Genomic DNA, 19,625 nt, shown 5'->3' on the forward strand with positions numbered 1-19,625 from the left:
CAAAACACTTGATTGGATGCAGCAGGCATTATCCAGTGAAGCCTCCTATACTAAAACAAGCTCCATTTATGCCCCCATTGAATTGCTTCTCTGACTCCTGTCATTCTTTCTTTTGAATTTTATTCTGTTAGTCGCTTCAAATGCACTAATGGCTGAATATTTTTCTGCTTTGGCATTGCAATTTGTATCATGTTGAACAAATGGAGAAATATACTCCAAGCCATTTCAACACTGCACAGAATTTTAGACGTGTCCCTCTGCAGAGGTAAAAGGAGAACTTTATTCTGTGATCCCGCAGAGAAATTTCTCAAACAGCTGTCTCATCTTCATGCATGATATTATTCTGAATCTTTATGATATTCCAGGCAAAAAAAAGAACATTTCTATCAATACATTGATGTCATCAATGGTTCCATTACATCATTCTTGTCTCGATATTGATAACTTGAAAATATTTAGAAAACAAAGAGAAAAATTGGAAATCATTCATTTCTTACTCACTCACTCGAAAAATTACCTTTGCATGGATATGAAGCATATACAACATACATAATATACACAATTAACCAAACAAATATGAAAGCATATACAACATAATGTCATTTGTGGCAAAGCCCCAAATACACAATTTAACCAAACAATAACCTACCTAATTACCAGCAGTAAAATCAGGCTCTGCTGGTTTTTGAAGCATTATTGGTGGCACTCTCTCTGTCAACCTTGAATTCCTAGCACCATTGCGTCGTAAAGCACGAAGCGCATTAGCAGCAAACCTTGAGGCATAGATAGTGGCACCCAAACTGGGTGAACTCCCTTCATTCTTTGCCAATGCATTTTGCAACCAATTTTCTTCTTCACGAAGAGATTCTTCTAGCTTCTTTCTACAACAGCGGCGCCATGCTGCCTGTATAAAACAGGCTGCCCATGTCCTCCATTGCTGAGAGTAAAACCTAAAAGTGTGGCGAAGTTGCTTACTGTGTAGTCGACGAAACTGTGAGGCCACAAATTTCAAATCATCTGCTATTAGAGCAAATGCTTCGACCTCTGAGAGAGCTTGAACAGTTCTAGTTGATATTGGGAGATTAGATGATGAATGGGGGTCCAGTGCCCAAGTAAGCAGCTCCTCTCCACAAAAGTCACCAGCTTTTAGATAATCAGAGTTGAAAAAGCCAGTCCTTCCTCCATTGGTGGTCACAGTTAGCAGTTTGCCCCGCATTATGAACAACATCTCATCAACTGGGTCACCCTCCCGCACAATGAAGCTGTGTTCGGTGTATAATACTGGCTTAAGACGATCACACAATGCATCCAAGAGTTGTTCATCCAATTTTTCGAACATTGGAACCTTAATAGTAAACAATAAAGAGGGCAAAACAAAAGGTGGCAGTTAACTAGTGCAGCTAATCGATATAAGAGCATCTTGAGATTAATAAAAATAAAAAAGGGGGGGGGGGGAATTGGAAATATAACAGCATGCCAGGTATTAGTTAAAATCAGGTATAGTTTCTTTTACTCAACGGTGTCCAAAACTGGAAAAAAATTAGTAGTTGAAACAAAAAATGAATTTCCTAGTTGTTTGAATACATTTAAACATGTCGTGGAAAATTTTAGCTAAGATAACTTAGCTGAGAATTTGGAAGGGAAAAAAACTACTAAAAATGGTGAAGTCGGAAAAAAGGAAGCTTATAATTGAACGATACTTTCTTCTTGATGCCACAACAAATTCATGATAGACAGGATGCTAATTCTGAAAGGGAAAGAAAATGAAATTAAAGGAATAAAAAAGCAGAAGACAAGAACTAACCCTCATTAGCAGAGCCAAACAAAGATGGCGTTTGATATCTCTTCTGAGGTCTTTGGGGAGGTTTTGAATCAAATTTTCCTCATCAACACCCCTATTTTCCTGCCATTTATATTGTTCATATCGCCTGATCCGCTCCTTTAAACTTTCAGGGAGCAAACGATGAGACATCCACTGTTCCGCATCTCGTCGTTTTACCCTCATCTCCTCTAATCTTAATGTTGTAGACTGCAAATATGCCTGTTGCATATAAGTGTTTCTAGTCAGTAGGACCCAGAACAAGTACCCAAAAGTCATAAGATCAATGTTTCCAGAAACCGACTTTCTTATTTTAAAAATTAGAAATCCTTCAGCTAAAACGATGTACTACAAAATATATTAAAAACTAAAACTAGACATGCAGCCTAAAGTTGCTTTTCAGTGGAAACTGTCCCAGATCACATTCAACAAACCAGGGAGGGGAGCCTTGAAGTGGTAAACCAATTTCAGGGGAAAAAAAAGGCACGGCTCTTGGGATTTTGAATGATCAAAGAATATCAGCTGCTACCAGTTTTAAGAAAGAGCTTGTTATGCAACAAAATAATTTTAACAACTAAAACTCAAAAATATGGGTAATCCCTTCACCTGCATATTTCCAATGAGAAATGAAAATAACACCAAACCAGAGATGGAAATGAAGACTGCAAAGCAAATTTCCCAGACAAAGGTACTTGTTTTGAGATTCTGACCAAGAGAACTGCAGATATCAAAACAACATATGTAATGCTAAATTAGAAGTTATAAATAGAATACAGACACTAAACTAAGATAAGTTTCAGGACATGCAGCAATTAGAGCAACATTATAATACAACACCCATTTAAATCAAATATTTTAAACCCAGCACAAGGTAAATTTCAAGATGAATTACCCAATAAAAAGAAGAATATGGAAGACCAAGCTGAACACCAGATATTAAGCTATAATAAGAAACAATCTAATTGAAATCTTCACAAAATGGACAGAGAGAAAAAAACAGAAACCAAAATAAATAGTAAAATGTTTCCCAAAGTTTCTTTCCAAACAAGAATTTCAAGGGCTATATTTAAGTAACACAAATAACTCCTGAGCTGCATGGGCCTCATTAGACAAAGGAACTTCCGTTAGGACATACCATAGCAGAAAAGAAAGCAAACACTTGAAGGAACGGAAAGCTTTAGAGGAAAGAGAGGAGGGGGAGGGGAGTTTGGATATCTTTCTTTCTTCCAAGACCAAGCCAGATATGGAAACAAATAAACCGGAAGATTACAAATAAAAAGAAACAAATACTATTCTTTCAAAAATTCTGTTCCTCAAAACATAAAAACGAATGTCAGAGACCAAAGTGACCAATGGTGAATTTGATTTCCTTTTAAGGCACCGTTAATAGATTAGACAACGATGGAGATGAAAGCAATCAAACTAGAAATGCTCCAGCCAAAGTGGCACCATACTATTGTGAAACACAGCCAATGCCAACATTTTCCAGGGATGCTGCCTTAGCTCTCATATTATTATCCGAAGATCTGACATTCACACTGAACTTTTAAGTAGAAAAGTAGAAACTACAGTGGCAGTACCTCAGGTTTTGGAGGCCCCACCAGAAACAATAGAAGAACTTTCGAGGAAAATCCATTGATTCCACTATACCAGACTGAAGGGCATTGAGAAATATACCAAAATCAAAACGTGTGGTATCTGGTGTTTGTATGGGGCAGGAATCATTTAGAAACTGTTTAAATCGTAAGTGATCATCAAGACAGTAGAGTGATGCATGAATGCAATCAGTCCGATTTCCACAAGCACTCTGCCAACAAGTGGTTTCACGTTCTATTGAAAACAAGTACCAAAAGGCTCCAAGAACCTGTAAAGTAGACAAGTGAATCATTAAATGAAGGTGATTGTACAAGTAAACTACAAAACTAAAAAACAGAATAGGACAACCGATAGTGATTGCGTCTAAATTTTCATGCTGTAACTTTTTCGTCATTATTTAAACTTAAAAACACACAGGAAAGGAAAATGTACAGCCATAAGCTTCACTTTGGATTAGATTATTAAAATAAAGCCAAACACAACATTTCGGGGGGAAAAAACTATTTTAATGGCACCAATAGTAAAAGAAAAACAGGTTTGAGTAAAAACTTGCATTTGTTCAATGCATGTAAAGAAAAAGAATAACTTGAGCAACAAAAAGAATTTTTCTTACAGAACTTACATGACTGGCAAGCATGTATAAGAAAAGATTAAATGCAGCTCCAGCCCATGCTGTTTCCGTGAGTATACCAGAAGTTCTTGTGACTTCTTTATAGAGTGGATAAATACGAAGAACCCTTGGTATGTATTGAAAGAACACAACAAACTTTAACATATTCTTTGTGTTCAAAGATCTTGCACCCCTCATCCGAGGAATAACAATCAATATTGCAGCCTGTGAAGGTGACAACAGGATTAGAATCCACTCATACATCTCAAGCTATTCAAGACAAGGTTTTTAATTTAAAAAATTAACTTGCAAGTCCCATGAATTAGTACCATTTTTAAATTCACTACAAAATAGACATCCCATTTGCACCCACCCCAAAAAAAAAACACACACACACACACGCTCAAACACTGAGCAGTATAAACTATATACTTTAGGACACACGACAGAAGGTCAACTAAGCATTCTAAAAAGGCTTCCTAGCATAAAGTCCATCTAACTGAAATTCATGACTCGAAGTCTATCTTCCTGAGCACACAAAAGCATTCAGACTACTAACAACAAAAATGAGATCACAAGACGGCCAATAATAAACTCCATTACCACCTCCAATGTCATCATACCATAGACATAACAAGAACTTTTTACTCATTCAACCCATGTATATAAGTTCCACAATGAGCTACTGCCTAACCTGCTCATAGTCAACATTAAAAGAATCCCTCTTACCTGAGGCAGTGGAAGAACGGCAAGAATGTCAATCAAAAAGTAGGATGATAGATATCTCTTTGCTATTGCCCATGAATCTTCAACTAAGACACCTCTCCCGAAAACACGGGAAGAAGGGGCAATAAAACCAGTTCGAAATTGAAAGATAATATGAATGAGGTAAAATATGTCCGTGAAAGAACGCAAAACACTTGCTGTGACCTCCAACTTTTTATCGAAACTAAGGCATTTTTTATGGCCATTAATCACTGGAATGTAAAAGAACAAGGGATCCAAAGAGACAGCAATCACACACGAGAGTACAAATATCTTGTTCCACTTCTGAAGGAACAGGCCTTGTGGATCAAGAGTTCTGTTGCTAGATCGGAAGCATTTAGGCAAAAGGCTAGTTAATGAACAGGATCGCAATGAGTCTTTAAAACTTTTGATCCTTTCAGAGCCACTCTCAAAGCCTCCACAAAATTTGTCAGAGACTGAGTTTATTTTTGTTCTAAAGTTTCCAACATGAAGAACATCTTTACTGGCATATTGGCCTTCTGAGCCTGCAATTGATTCCCAACCCTGGAACCTGTATAAAGGACTAATTTAGAAAGATACCACAGATCTAAATATAAAATTTGTTGATAAGTCCGAGACTTTGAAAAATAGTTTGGCTCTAAGCTTTTGATCATTTCAAAACCACTTTCAAAGCCTCTAGGAACTCAAAATCGGGTTAACAAATTATGTGCAAATAAAGAACTTATCTCAATATTGCTATAAACCTCTAGGATAACATAGTATTCCTACTTAAACTGGTGATGATCGCACCCTTTAACTAGTTGCAAATCTTGATACCATGAAAGCCAATTACATAGGGAAAGGGGATCTCTGAAGCATTTCTCTTCTTAACATAAATATCCTACGACTTCTTGTAACGCTCTCCTGCCTCCTATTGATTCTTTGCCTCTTTGAGAAGTTATAACCAAGAAGAAACCAACCAGTACGAAAACTGCTACCTGGAGAAATAAGAAAAATCATAGAACTAGAAGTAAATGAGATAAGGCTCAACCAACCTAACAAGCTTCTCCTGCTGGTGATTCATAGCTCCAGCTCACGTGTGAAAATGGAATCAATGCGTAATCAACCTCAGAACTCTCATAGGTACTAAGAAGTCCTCGATGTAAAAGTTGTGATTGATAGAAAGAAAGCACGCAAAATACAGAACCCTGAGACGATGTCAAAACCTTTATAAGATTATCACCATTTTGTCAAACAGCAAGTTAGGAACATTTGTAGCTTGATATATCATATCCAAAACAACTTGAAAATTGTAACGTCTAATATCACATTTTTACCCCAAAAATAGCAAGCTATCAACATAATTGAGAAAACTCAATATGTCAGTGACTAATTACATGACGTGGTAAAAAAAAATTCACATCACGTGGTCTGAAGAAAAAATGAAAAATATAATTGTTAACTTGATTTGATGAAATATATGCACGTGAAAATGAAGTGGAAGCGTGAATAAGCAGATGAAAAATGAAAAATATAGTAGTTAAAAATTTGTAGAATGGCATGCAAATTATCCCAAATGGGTGGAACCTTAGACATACAGCACTATATCAATTATCAAAGAACTTCGTTTTGCAATAGCTAACCTAAAGTTCATTTCAAGAAAGACTTTAAAACTAACATTTCCTTTTTAATCTTTTTCCGTCTTGTAACCCTAAAGTTCTCTTAAATTCAAACACAAATAGGAAACTATCGGAGTTTAATGAAGTACAAGAATTAAAACCAATCAGGTCAAGTCCGGATTTCTAAAAGCTTTCACTAAATATTTTACGCGCAGCCATTAGCCAGAACATCAAAAACAACCCAGAAAGCTAAAAAAGCAAAGGGGAAAAAAAATGCAGTCTTTACTCACAATATTGTGCAAATTAGATTGCCAGACAACAAGAATCAATCTTGCACTCTAAAATACAATAAGCTAACAAATTTGAGTTAAAACAAATGGAATCGTAAAAAGAAATCATCAATGAAAAGCAAGCATATATTCATGGAATCCGCAAAACTCAAAATAAAAATGCACTAAAAAAGAAAGTGAAAGAGATATAATACACAGGTAGAGAAATGTGCAAGAGTTTTGAGTAAAAAACCAAGAAAAACACAAAGAAAACAAACACCGACTCTGAACAAAAAAGCAGACCGTTTGAAACTTGTTGTCGCTTTGCTTTTCCTTGGGCAGCAAAATCAAGTGTGTAACAGATACCACTCAAAATCAAAGAAGGAAAAAACTCCAAACACTACCTACCTAATAGTACTAGTAAAAACTTGTATTGCGAACAGAGAATATGCTGCAATCCACGACCACGGACAAGAAGAAGACGGTCCAATTTCAGAAGAAGCTTCGCGGAGACTTCCTTCCAACTTGGCTATATTAGTACTATCTTTCTTTCCCAGAAATGTTATGTGAATGGAAGACAGTAGTTGCTTGCAGATGATGATGGTGACGGCAATAGAGAGCAGAGAGAAATGAAGATGAAATCAAATGTTGACCAGGGTATGGGGTTTGGGATGTTGGAATGTCAACAACTTGCTTAAAGGCCCGAATTTTGGTTTTGGATATTTCTTTCCTCTCTGGAGTTCTTTTAGTATCTTTTTGCTTCTTTAACTCGCCCCTCCTCTTCTATATGTATACATATATATAGATATATAGATACATACATACATATATATATATATATATATATAAATAAGTGCCACCGCTATTTCTAAAAGTAGTACTAGCAGGCAGCATACGTACGAGAATGGAAACAGCAGTAGAGTAGTAACAGTAGAATGTGCAAAAGATATTTGATTGGAGGATTATGATTTATGGATGGGATGCTCCTTCATTTTCATATTATCTTCTTCTCCGGTAAAAATTTTCACCTTGGAGCGGACAGTCGTGTTAGCATTATGAGTCCACGCAGGTACAGTTACGACTTACGAGACGTAAACGGTGGTGCCCGTTGGCTGGGCGGTTTCTGTGGGCCTCTTACTCGTGACTTTTCAAAGTTATTATTATTTTTTAGGGTTAAATGCAGAAAACCCCATGAACTTTCATAGCCATTCCACAATACACCCCGAAAACCATCTTCAAGTACAACTGGAATGTCGTTTGCATCACATCTTTTTGCTAGGCATCATTTTCTTTGAAATAATTACTATAACATTTTTTATGATCTGAAAACAGTTAAAAATGTGTTTGTGATACAAATAAAATAAATTTTGTGTCCTAACACACCCAGTATATATCTGGTTTTTTTTTTCGGAAAGGCTTATTAGATAGAAATTTCAGGCAAGTAAGGGAGGTAAGTGTAATTATCAAAATTACAAGGTATTGTATGCAATCGTTGAAACCTCAAATATAAAAAGGTTATGGTGTTGTGTTGGTGTGCATGTGGAATATTTTTAAAAAATTTAACTGTTACATAGTGCTTATGTTTCAATCGATCGGAATGTAATAAAGCGAACTAGATACCTACTTCATTACGCAAGGCATAATAAAATGCCAGGAAGGATGCTAGTGTATCGCTCTAAAAATAGAGAGTATTATTCAGCGCTTGATTTGATACTGCTATGTCATTTCTTCAACTAGATACTTAGGAGCTGATCGACTGCAGCAAGAAGCGAATGGGAACAACTCCGACGCTTCTGCCATGCAGCACAATTAAGCCACGAGACGACCAGAGTCGAGTAACCGAAACGGCTCTGCTGCTCTGGATTGCATGGAGGAAGACGACTGCCGGCATCTGCTGGTTTAATTCCTGTTTGATCGAGTTTCAGATGTCGCATTGCCGCTTCTTTAACCATGGCTTCAGAATAATAATGGAAATGCATGGGTTCTTTACCTATATATACTAACGCAGCTAGCCAGCTAATTAAGGTTCCATCCCATGGTGTAAAACGTAATGATCCAATTGCATGGTTATGCTATTTAAGCATCAAGTAATATACTAATGGGTTGTTTTCAGTACAAATCCCTTCTAAGATTAGAGGGATTTTAGTTTTTTTTTTTGAAAAGTGCAACTAAATGCAAGGAGACAATAAATACAAATCTATACTTATTAAATGATAAATTATGTTTTAGGAAAACTTACTAAACATTTTCTTTATAGTTGCTATTATTAATTCAATGAGACTCCAGACGTTCATGTAGGTCTCACACCAACAATTAAGTAGCGGATATTTTTTTCAACAATCGAAATTACTGGAAATTACACAACAAAGTTAGATTAACACTTAGAGGCAATCGAAATCTTGATGCAAAGTACAATTTAAGGTGGAGCTCACAAACTAATACCATCCAGTCAATTGGTAACTGGAAGTGTGGTTAAGAATATTAAATCCAGGGTAACTACCTCATAATCTTTCGACGTGGGATGGATAAGTAGCGGATATTCTCTACCTTAAGTTGCATTAAGCAGAAGGCTAATGAATATGATGAGCAAGTTCTTGAACATTTATGAACAAAACCTCCTCTCCATTTTGTTTCCTGAGATCGGGATTTTTTTCCTCTTTTGGGTCCCCTTTGTGTTCTATCATTTGTTTTTAACATTCGGAGCCCAAAATTCCTCCTCCATCAATTGCCACAAACAATCAAGACGCAGAAAGAGCGAGCACTAGGCTGCTCATGGCAGCACTCAATCATGGGCTTCCACGTGGTCTGGTGACATGGCAAACGCATCTCCATCAGGTTGCTTCAGTAATTTACACTCCCTTAAGATGTTAATTGCAACGAAGCCCCAAACATTTGGTGCCTGGACCATTTTGACTCTCAATGTTATCTTTTAGGCACTTTGTCCGGTATCAGTCAAAATCACGTTTGATTGTCACCAGATGTCTAGTTTCCAAGATTACCCTTGCTTTTTACCATAAAAGAAAAAAGACTTTAATTTGCAGTTTATCCGATGAATTATGACCCTCTTTGCACTTTGCTGTCTAAAATAAATTACAAGCCATTTACCCAATTATTGTAGTTAAGCAAATGATAAAAAAAAAAAAAAAAAAACTTCAGACACTCCATAATATAGCAAATTAACTCTGTGTTCTGTAATATGTTATATTCTATTTTTGTTAACCTTCAACTATTCTAAACAAGGATCCCCAGTCAAAACGGTTAATTTTTTGTGTTGAAATGTATATTCATGAATTGCTTTGAACATATTTGCTTTTAATTAAAAAACACATTACCTGTGAAAGATATCAATGAAAAACACAAAAAAATATCAATCTTGAAACACATTACCTATGAAAGATTGAAGATAATATCCAAAGAATTCTTCTAAATTAGGCCCTCATGATTTTTATTTTTGCTATTTCTATAAAACATACATTTAGAGAGAAAGATCATGGGTTTTTACACTGAAGAGAAAGACAAAAAGGAATTTGGTCTAAAGTTAGGGAAGAAATTTTTTTTTTTTCCGTCAGAGCAACTAACAATTAATGGTTCTAGAGAGCCTAAAGGAAATTGCATTAGTAAAAGAATAGAGGAAATTGGCTGACAGGTAATGTTATCTCTTCGCATTATAAAAAGAAAGAATAGAGTGTATAGGACATTTTATAGAAGTGCTAATATCACTTATTCTTAATTATTTTTTTGTTTCTCTTTTTCCTTCATTTACACTTTTTATTTCTTTTCTCACCCTCTCTTTTTTTCTTTGATTTTATTTTATTTTTTCCCGTTCATTATTGTCACTTCAAATCTATTATATTACTAGTAGTTCACAGGTGCCGATGAGGTCTTAATCTAGTGAGTAAGGTTAAAGTTTTAAAAATTAAAAGTTATAGGTTCAAATTCACTTTTTAAGTCCCAACCTTCCCTTGTTGGAAATTTTTTTTAAAGAAATTGATTAATCGCAAGCTTTAAGTTTTATATATGTATCTAAATATCCTTGATTTTTAAACCAAAAGCAACAAACCAACTAAAACCAACAATAATTGGCGTTTATGATTATTTATTAATAGTCAAAATTAAGGAAATTAAACTTTAGACTAACATAAAAGGCATATTACTTGTGTTATAAAGAGTATCTAATTTTAAAATTAAATGTGGTTAATCAATTGTTAACAATAATAATACATTATTGCTCAAGAATTTGGGTTTTCAAAAGGAAATCAGGTGCATCTCATGAGATCCCACCCCAAACAACGGTCGGGTGCATGAGGAGTGCCACGTAACCAAATTATCTTCGGTGGCGAGCTTTAGGAGCTACAGACCCCAGACACCGCCACCCCCGGGGCCTCCAAAAAAGGCGTCTCTCTGCCAGTCCCCTCCTTTTTTCCCTCACTCTCTATCTCGCCACTTCCTCACCCAGAACAAAAAAGACAAAAAAAAAAAAAAGGAAGAAATAGGAAAGAGGAAACATTTCATTCATTTATTCCGATTCCATACGAATTACGAAATGGGAATCAAAAGCCATAACTAATAAGTGCTGTTGTATTATAATAAGAACTTATTATCTCTTTTTCTTTAATAATTTAATTCAAGGTATGCTTTTTTTTTTTCTTTTCAAACTCGAATCTCTGATTCGGATCTCCCACATATTCACTCTTTGATTCATTTGATTACTCTTGCACCGAAACTTTCCGGCTGCAACTTCTGCACATTAAAAAAAAAAAGAAAATTCTGAGTTTATTATCTTTTCTATTAATTAAATTTCCGTGGTGATTTTTTTTGAGGTATTTATGTTATGTATAGGATCCGTATACCAAGATGTTCTCCCTGGGCTCGCCGATTCAATTTCCTTGACGGTAAGATCCGATCCGTATCCGTTTCAGCTATCTCCGTATTATTTAATTATAGTTGATTAGCTTTTATTGCTAGGAAAATGATCAAATGGATTTCTTGAAATAAATTGATTGAATCAGCATTACTATTGTTCTGCATGGCTGATAATAGCCCATAAAGGGGGAAAAGAAACTTTTATTGATTTTATCGGAAACAAGATATCAAAGTTCACGTTTTAGAGCTAATCAGTTGATCAAAAAAAAAAAAAGATATCAATGATTAATTTTTGTAATGCTCTTCTCCTCCTCTTTTTTTTTTTGGGGTTCTAAAAAGGAATTTTATTCTTTTGTGAATTAGGTTCAGAATTGGTGACAGAGCCGAAGGGAGTAAATCTTTTAGATGTTATGCAATAACTGGTTGAGGTCTGTGGCTATTCAAGTTGGGAAAATAAGGAGTTATAGTGAAGGAAAGCTTTTAAGCAATTGGGGTGGGAGAAGGTTGAATGCTGCCGGGCGCTTTAGTTATCTGGAGGAGTTAAAATTTTCAACAAGAAGAAAGATGATGGTGGACACTGGTGCAACTGCAAAAGGAGGACCCGTTGGTGACGTCTTCCCCGAGAAGGACGATGATGGTGGATATGCTAGTGGAGGATGGAAGAGGTGAGATTCAGCTTTCTAGCATGCTTAAAATGTTGTCCCATTTTATCTTTCTTTTTTTAGAAGATTCAAATGACATTATAATGCTGGCATGTCAATAAGAAAACTTTCCTGTAAGGCTGGGCAACATTGTTAGCTGATGTTCCTGCTGTATTTGCAAATTGTCATGGATTGTTACTTTAGACGTTCTTGAGGCCCTTGAAGGCTTGAACTTCTTGGTCCTTGATTCGGGTCATCGTGTTATACAAACATGCATTACAGATTTATTCTTGCACGCGTACAGAACTTTTTGCAGTATATTCGGATGTGTCATGGCAGGTCTGTGTAACTGGCCCATGATTCATCAGTTGGGAAGGTTTTTGGTTTTTGTTGCTAATGTGTATTATGTCTCAATAAATAAAAAGGTAGTCATAAGCTTTGGGAAGGTGCTAGTTAATAGATGAGCAAGTTCTCAAGTAAGAGTAGGATTATAAAGATGTTATCTTACATTTAATTTCCGTATATGGACTACTAGTTGAGGCATGGCTAAAGATATTCGTTCTCATTATAATTTAAATGCAGTAAGGTGCATTATTTGCTTGTATTGATGATGGGGGCCAGCTTTTTTGGCTTCCTAAGTATGTACTGAGATGTATCTAGTTTTAGCCATTGGAATTGGATAGTTAACTTGGAAATGCTCCTGCTGCATCTCACTTAGAGCACTCAATATTTGAATGTAATTGCTTATGTCTCCTCACTGTCAAAAATTTCTCTTCTTCTGATTATCTGCTGGTTTCTTCAATAATATTTGCTTATAGGTCTGCTAGACTTGGGCATGATGTCACATATATGGCGTTGATGAAATCTTCACTCTCTGGTTATGTAGATAAATATGCATGTTATGTATTCATTTACACGTATATGTCTATGCGGAGACTTACTTCCAGTCATTCTGAGTGGCAGCGAGGATGGAAGACTCAGTTGTGGATATTCAAGTTTCCGAGGCAAAAGAGCTAGCATGGAGGATTTCTATGACATCAAGACTTCAAAAATTGATGGGCAAACAGTGTGTTTGTTTGGAATATTTGATGGTTAGATTTTTTTCTCATCACAAGTTTGAGATTATTGACAGTTTTATCAAAATACATGTTGAAATTTCAGTTTCTGGCATGAACTGCTTTATCTACTTACAGGCACCTACAGAGTAATATGATAATGTTTGTGGAAAGGTCTTCATGATTTTGTGGCGACTAGAGTGAATCACATAATTAAAAAAGAAGTGCAATCTTAGCTTGTCAGACTAACTGTTGCCGTGTATGGATCTGAGGTAGTTTATACACATGAAGGTCTTTAAAGCCAAGTATACTTCTCTTGTCAAGTGGGTTGAATTTTCTGTTGGGTTAATTGGAAGCAGATATATGATAATCCTCTCTGTGGAAGTTTAAAGCATTAAATGGACTCACTTTAAAATCTAGTTGAATCACTTGATGACTGACGGCTAGTAGTGCTGGACTGCAGGGTTCACAAAACCTAACTCTTTTTTCAACTTCAATATTTTTTTTTCCTTCTGCAAATAGAATATTGTCCATTCATGAACATTGGTACAGCCAGACAGGTCTCTGATTTAATGCTACCTGCTTCTTTGTTGAAGACCAAATCCTATGCTTGTCCTTGCCTGTACCTTTACAAAGACATGACCTATAATATCCTTACTTTTCCGCTGTAATTGTGGTTGGTTATTGCAGGTCATGGGGGCTCTCGTGCAGCTGAGTTTCTGAGGGAACATCTTTTTGAAAATCTTATGAAACATCCAGAATTCATAGCGAACACAAAACTGGCTATAAGTGAGTTGGTGTAATTTATTTGTAGTTTCTGTTTTTCACAATGTTCTTTAAGCTTGTTGATAGTTAGGGCATGTACCTTGTTGTCTATGATTTTGGATGCCATTCCATGAGAAATGTTTAAATACACCATAAAATTGCAGGTGAGACTTATCAACAGACTGACGTGGACTTTTTGGAATCCGAAAAAGATACTTTCAGAGATGATGGTTCTACTGCCTCAACTGCAGTTCTAGTTGGCAATCATTTATATGTGGCCAATGTTGGAGATTCTCGAACTATAATATCCAAAGCTGGGAGAGGTATTTCCTAGTTATGCACTTCATGCTTGATTGGGAAATATAGCCTTTAAGATTTTCAACTACTGGTTACGAGTGCTATTTGCCTATTTGATGTTTTTGGTGCATTGATGAGGCTAATATTTTACTGATTTAGGGAAGGATAGAATGTACCATAAAGGTTTGCAAGGAAGTCATTAGCAGCATTAAAGTAGTTTCTTGCTGAAGTACGGTTTGAGATAGTATGGTAAATAGATGGTTGACTCATTAATTATGGTAACTAGATAGTTCAATTATTTCAGAGATTTATGAAGTAGAGTTTCTCTTCCTTTAAATGCTGATGCTGAAAGAATATGTATCTGCCTTAGTTATCATGCCAGAAATTTGGTATACAGATATGCAGTTTGGTTACTTCAAATCAGGTTCCTTGATTTTCTGTAGGGTATGAGGGGGCAAATGAGTGTCAATAAAGTGGCCTCTTTTTGTTCTTGTGGAGAGTTTTTGAAAAATGCATAAAGTTTAAATTTTCTATGGGAAATTTTTAATGTCATACAGGAGCGACTATTGTTATGTTCATTGTTCTTGTCTCCCTTCTACAAGAAATGGTTTGTTGAGGAAGAATAGTAATGAAATTAACTTTATCCTCAGCTCTTGACTTCATTTTAATGGAGTGAATCATTATATTGTAGTAAATGAGTTTAAGCTATTTGGGCACTTACTAATTTGCTTTCTTTCTTCATATTCATGGACTACAATAACAGTGATTGTGTCACTTTATTACTCTTGGAAATTTAGCCTCCCCCCGCTAGTTTCTCATATTATCTTTATTTTTCTGCCTCACAGCAATTCCTCTCTCTGAGGATCATAAACCCAACCGGAGTGACGAGAGGAAGAGAATTGAAAATGCTGGAGGTGTAGTCATGTGGGCAGGTGAAGCCCAATTTTTGCATTTATCCTATGTTTAGCTGTTAATTTTGCAAAATATAAGACCGTGGACATTAATTTGAGAAGGTATATAGTAGAATATGTGGGAATAAATTAGACTATTCCTAATCTTAGTTTATAAGTACTTGTGAATTGATGTAACATTGCTATTGAATCTTTTGTAGTTAGCAAACTCAGATGTCAAATGATGGTGGTGTTTGAAGTCAACCAAGATACTGGATTTTTAAGCGATTGAACCTTTTGTGATTATCAGACCTTTGAATTGTTTCTTGCTTTCATCAAGAAGTTTTGTGATACTTGAAAAGATAACTCCCCAAATGGGCTTTTGAAACTTGTGATGGATGAGTTTACCTTTACCAGTAATAAGGTCTAATCCTAGATTCTTCATGAAGCTCTATGATTGGTATCCTGCTACTGATGGGTAATCATCTGCACCAAAATAAGGTTTTAAATCTACATTTTGCATGGAAATCTATGATAGCTACCCTGGCTTTACAAATTCAATTTAGCATCCAATTTGTTGTTTTTGATATGTAATCTGAGATTAAAGGTGAAGTGGTTTCTTGGAGCATTGATAACTGCATACTTAGAGAGAACCTTTAAACCCTAGCTACACATGCTTGGGAAAATCTTGAATGCATGTCATCAGCTTCTGAGTTGTTGCCAGTTTACAGTTTATCTTGAATGATCGATAGGTACTTGGAGGGTTGGAGGTGTATTGGCAATGTCTCGTGCTTTTGGCAACCGGATGCTGAAACAATTTGTGGTGGCTGAACCCGAGATACAGGTACTTTGTGCCGTTTCAATAGTGGAGGTGGACTTCTTGGTTGTAAATGGCATGATCTGGAAGATGTAATCAACGGCAATCTTTTGTAGCCATTCTGTGGGAATTATATTAGAGCAACTCTTCAAATATTTCATTTTGAGATTGATCTGAGCATAATACTTACTCCAGGCCTATAGTCCATTTTGGGTTGGACTAGGATGAATCATTAAAGTTATGCTGAAAGCAACTTATAGATTAAATGATGCTAAATCATAGGGTGCCAAAGAATTTTCATTGTTTCGTGCTTCAGAAGTTTCACTCCATTAGCTAACGATCAACTTGCATATGCAACATAAGTCTGAAGGTTAAGAGAGTATATTCTATCAGTATTTTCTAATTTGTGAGAACCCAATCCATGTAGTAGTAGTATGAAATCTTGACAACTGCGGCTGACTAGATATGACTGAGTCATAGGGTCTTTCCAACCGTGGCCCAAATAATATTTCCCCTGGCAGTATTGATGGTACTTTTTCGAGCAGCGCGTCCCTGTCAAAGAAAATTTGTGACGCACTCAACTGCTTGGTTACATGTATCATTATGTTCTCTTTTGTAGTGTAAGGTGCGTATGATAATGAAATGCCTGAGTCTGACTGCATGTGTTGTATATGCATCCTGTGTCAACTAGGAAATAAGTTTTCACATGAAATTTTTATGCTTTTTTGTTTGGTTTGAAGTTAGTTCATGTCAAAGCAAGTTTACTTAGATTCCTGTCACACTAGTATGGTAGTGTTACATCTGACTGAATTTGTTTTCTTTCTTTGTTCTTACCTTTTTATGGCACTAAATGTTTTGCATTAGGTTTCCATGCATGTAGAATTGTTGATTTATACTGTTACACTATGAATTTGGAATTGGCTTATCCCTTTTTGGCTATTTCCTTTATTTTGCTTACCTTGGCATATTTCTTACTGAAACAAAGCATTAGACGTGATCTGCAAAACTGTTTTGGCTTTCTGCATGCAGTTGCCGGACTTCGTCCCACTTGATATATCTTCATGGCCATGTTCTCACCCTTTGTTTATTTTTTAATTGGAACTTCTTTCTAGCATTGGGCATACTTAGATTACTAGTACAGGGAAATGCAGAATAATTTGAAGCAGCATGTCGACACAAAGAAGCACAACTTTTCTAACTTAGACAACAGACACCCTTCCTTCAGTAAGCTTGACCATTATGCTTGTGCTAAATCACGAATAGTAACACTGGTTCAGTTCTTTTTGTGGTGGGAAGAAGCAGGCATTGGATTGAGGAGACCAAATCTACTTCTATTTACAGTTTTTTTTTGGGGGGGGGGAAGGTTTTAGAAAAGTGCTAAAAGCAGAAGATAAAAGCTGTATAATTATTTGCTTTCTTTTGTTGAAATAACTTGTAACATTTGTTTGGTTGAATTTTTTGTTTGATTACTTCTCAGGACTTGGAGGTTGATGAAGAATTAGAATTGCTTGTACTTGCAAGTGATGGAATATGGGATGTTGTTCCTAATGAGGTTAGTTGTGATTACGGCTCTTCTTCATGTTTTATATATAAAAGTGAAATCTGAAAGATGGGAAACCTAACCTGCCCCTCCCCACCCCCTTTTTCAATATTGTTGTCTTTTGGATGTGCCAGGACGCTGTTTCACTTGCACGAGCAGAAGAGGAACCAGAAGCAGCTGCTAGAAAGTTGACAGAGACTGCATTTACGCGGGGAAGTGCTGATAACATCACATGCATTGTTGTGAAGTTTCACCATAAGAAGGCAGAATCAGAGGAATCCCAGCGTGACTGAAGAATTTGTTGACATAACATGGGCAGTACCTTGCAGTTTAGAATTCCAGTATGGGAATCTGCCGGTTTATAACTGCTGAATGTGCAGATCGGCAAGGCAGTGATTTGTTCATTCATTGGTTTTTGGAGGCATGCTGGCTTTGTAGCGATGTATGTCTTGTCTGGTTGGTTATAGGATGTGTAATGTAATTCAAATTCAATAGAAATTTTTCTGTGTTCGGTTGTGTATTTATCTTTTTCTTCCCATTGATTGTTATTTGTGTTTTATGTGGGCATAGCAGAAATGCATCTAGAACATAGGCCCCTTCTAGCCCCATCATCGAAACAAGTTCAAGGATGGGAAACGAAAACTAAAGAACCTGGAAACGGTCGATCACGAAGTTTCTTACAGTTTTGGGCCCATGGAGACCCGGTGTGTTGGCGTTGTAAAGGAAGCTGGGCAGATCAAGTCCAAGCCCACAATTTGTTGGGGCCAAAATTGTGGTGGCTCATGTGGAAATGGGTTTCGTCTGATAGCTGGAGAACACGGGGCTGTCCTGTTAGAGACCGATTATAGGCTCATAGGAGCTGATAACAGATCGGAGCCGGACGTTTGAATGCAGGGGTGAATGCCTCGTGCTTTGGTGCTTAGCCTATGACATAATAAATCATGGCCCTAGACTTGAATGAATGGTGGCAATTCATACACCTCTTTTAAACTAAATGGCAAAAGTATGAAAAAAAAAACTAAATGACAAAAATATGGATGGCACTCAATTTAATAGGGGTGCGACAGAAACTTCCAAGCGCCTGTAAATATCATCATCCTCCAAGTTTCTATTTGTTTGGCACTTTGTAATAAGAGAGTTTCAGTTTTCTGTTTCGAGAAACACTAGGTCAATGTAGAAAATTCCTAAGCAAAATCATCTGACTGTAAGATTCATTGCGCATTAACAAACACATTATGGGTTTTCATCAAAACCTATTATGATTGACCACCCAATGATATGATGAAAATCCATCATCACTGATTGACCACACTATGATATGATGAAAATTCATATTACAGGATATGTGAGATAAAAAGGTAATTGAGAAAATAAAAATATGTATTGAAAATTGTATTTGTAATGTAAGCAAATAATTTTTAGCCATTATTTGGCTGTCCAAACAAACTCATTATCATTGATCACCTTATGATACTGATACTGATAGTGATTGTGAAATTCGAACCAAACGGCTCCTAAGTCAATGTAGAAAATTCCTAAGCAAGTCAATCTTGCTGATATGCCATTCAGTCTGAATTAGCCAGGGAATTTTATTCGGTTAGCTCTGCATGATTGTTGGTAGTTAATATATGTCATATGTTTAGCATGTGTGATCAGTTGAGAGAGACAACAAGCATTTCGCTTCCGCACATGCCGGGGATCAATTGCCGTGTCTTTCCTCGTGACACCAAAATCGCCTCTCCAACAAGGATTGCGATCGTGGGGTGGGAGGCAAGGGTTCGAACCCGGTTTGTTTGGATAGGGTTTTATTTGAAATATTATTTGAAATAATTACTGTAGCACTTTTTATGATGTGTAGTATGTGAGACAAAGAGATAATTGGAAAGATAAAAAGCTGTATTGGAAATTATAATGGTGATGTCAGCAAATATAGTAGACCAAATAATCTACTGTCCAAACAAACCCCTTGCCTCCCACCAATTTGCCACAATTGTGGTTCTTAAAAAAAAATCCATGCACCCGTCTGGTCCGATGGTGATTCTACCCCCATCGGTCTCCCATAAATCCAGTTGGATCTCCCCATAGTTAGATTAAGATGTAGTAGGAGTAGAAGTAGGG

The 19,625-nt window shown here is 36.3% G+C and overlaps 2 protein-coding genes across 5 annotated transcripts; one reads left to right on the plus strand and one right to left on the minus strand.

Moving 5' to 3' along the window:
• Nucleotides 1-370: 370 nt before the first annotated feature.
• On the minus strand, nt 371-7,380 carry LOC113760730 (cyclic nucleotide-gated ion channel 1). 2 transcript variants are annotated; one of them, XM_027303415.1, is made up of 8 exons: nt 7,048-7,380; nt 5,807-5,959; nt 4,755-5,322; nt 4,038-4,250; nt 3,400-3,683; nt 2,426-2,537; nt 1,805-2,041; nt 371-1,345 (listed from the first exon to the last, which is right to left on the minus strand). In XM_027303415.1, the coding sequence occupies exons 2-8, from the start codon at nt 5,833-5,835 to the stop codon at nt 650-652; spliced, it is 2,139 nt and encodes a 712-aa protein (XP_027159216.1). In that variant the 5' UTR covers nt 5,836-5,959; nt 7,048-7,380; the 3' UTR covers nt 371-649. The 2 variants fall into 2 exon arrangements, with proteins under 2 accessions (XP_027159216.1, XP_027159217.1); XM_027303416.1 differs by lacking the exon at nt 7,048-7,380 and adding an exon at nt 6,943-6,959.
• Nucleotides 7,381-11,074: 3,694 nt separating this feature from the next.
• On the plus strand, nt 11,075-18,031 carry LOC113763557 (probable protein phosphatase 2C 76). 3 transcript variants are annotated; one of them, XM_027307389.1, is made up of 10 exons: nt 11,075-11,268; nt 11,479-11,531; nt 11,866-12,167; nt 13,107-13,234; nt 13,889-13,987; nt 14,128-14,286; nt 15,106-15,192; nt 15,903-15,994; nt 17,445-17,519; nt 17,642-18,031. In XM_027307389.1, the coding sequence occupies exons 3-10, from the start codon at nt 11,908-11,910 to the stop codon at nt 17,798-17,800; spliced, it is 1,059 nt and encodes a 352-aa protein (XP_027163190.1). In that variant the 5' UTR covers nt 11,075-11,268; nt 11,479-11,531; nt 11,866-11,907; the 3' UTR covers nt 17,801-18,031. The 3 variants fall into 3 exon arrangements, with proteins under 3 accessions (XP_027163190.1, XP_027163193.1, XP_027163191.1); XM_027307392.1 differs by having other exon boundaries at nt 11,872-12,167; XM_027307390.1 differs by lacking the exon at nt 11,075-11,268 and having other exon boundaries at nt 11,300-11,531.
• The last annotated feature ends 1,594 nt before the right edge of the window (nt 18,032-19,625 follow it).

Source organism: Coffea eugenioides, chromosome 2 (genome assembly GCF_003713205.1).
Source record: "Coffea eugenioides isolate CCC68of chromosome 2, Ceug_1.0, whole genome shotgun sequence".
Taxonomy (NCBI): Eukaryota; Viridiplantae; Streptophyta; class Magnoliopsida; order Gentianales; family Rubiaceae; genus Coffea; species Coffea eugenioides.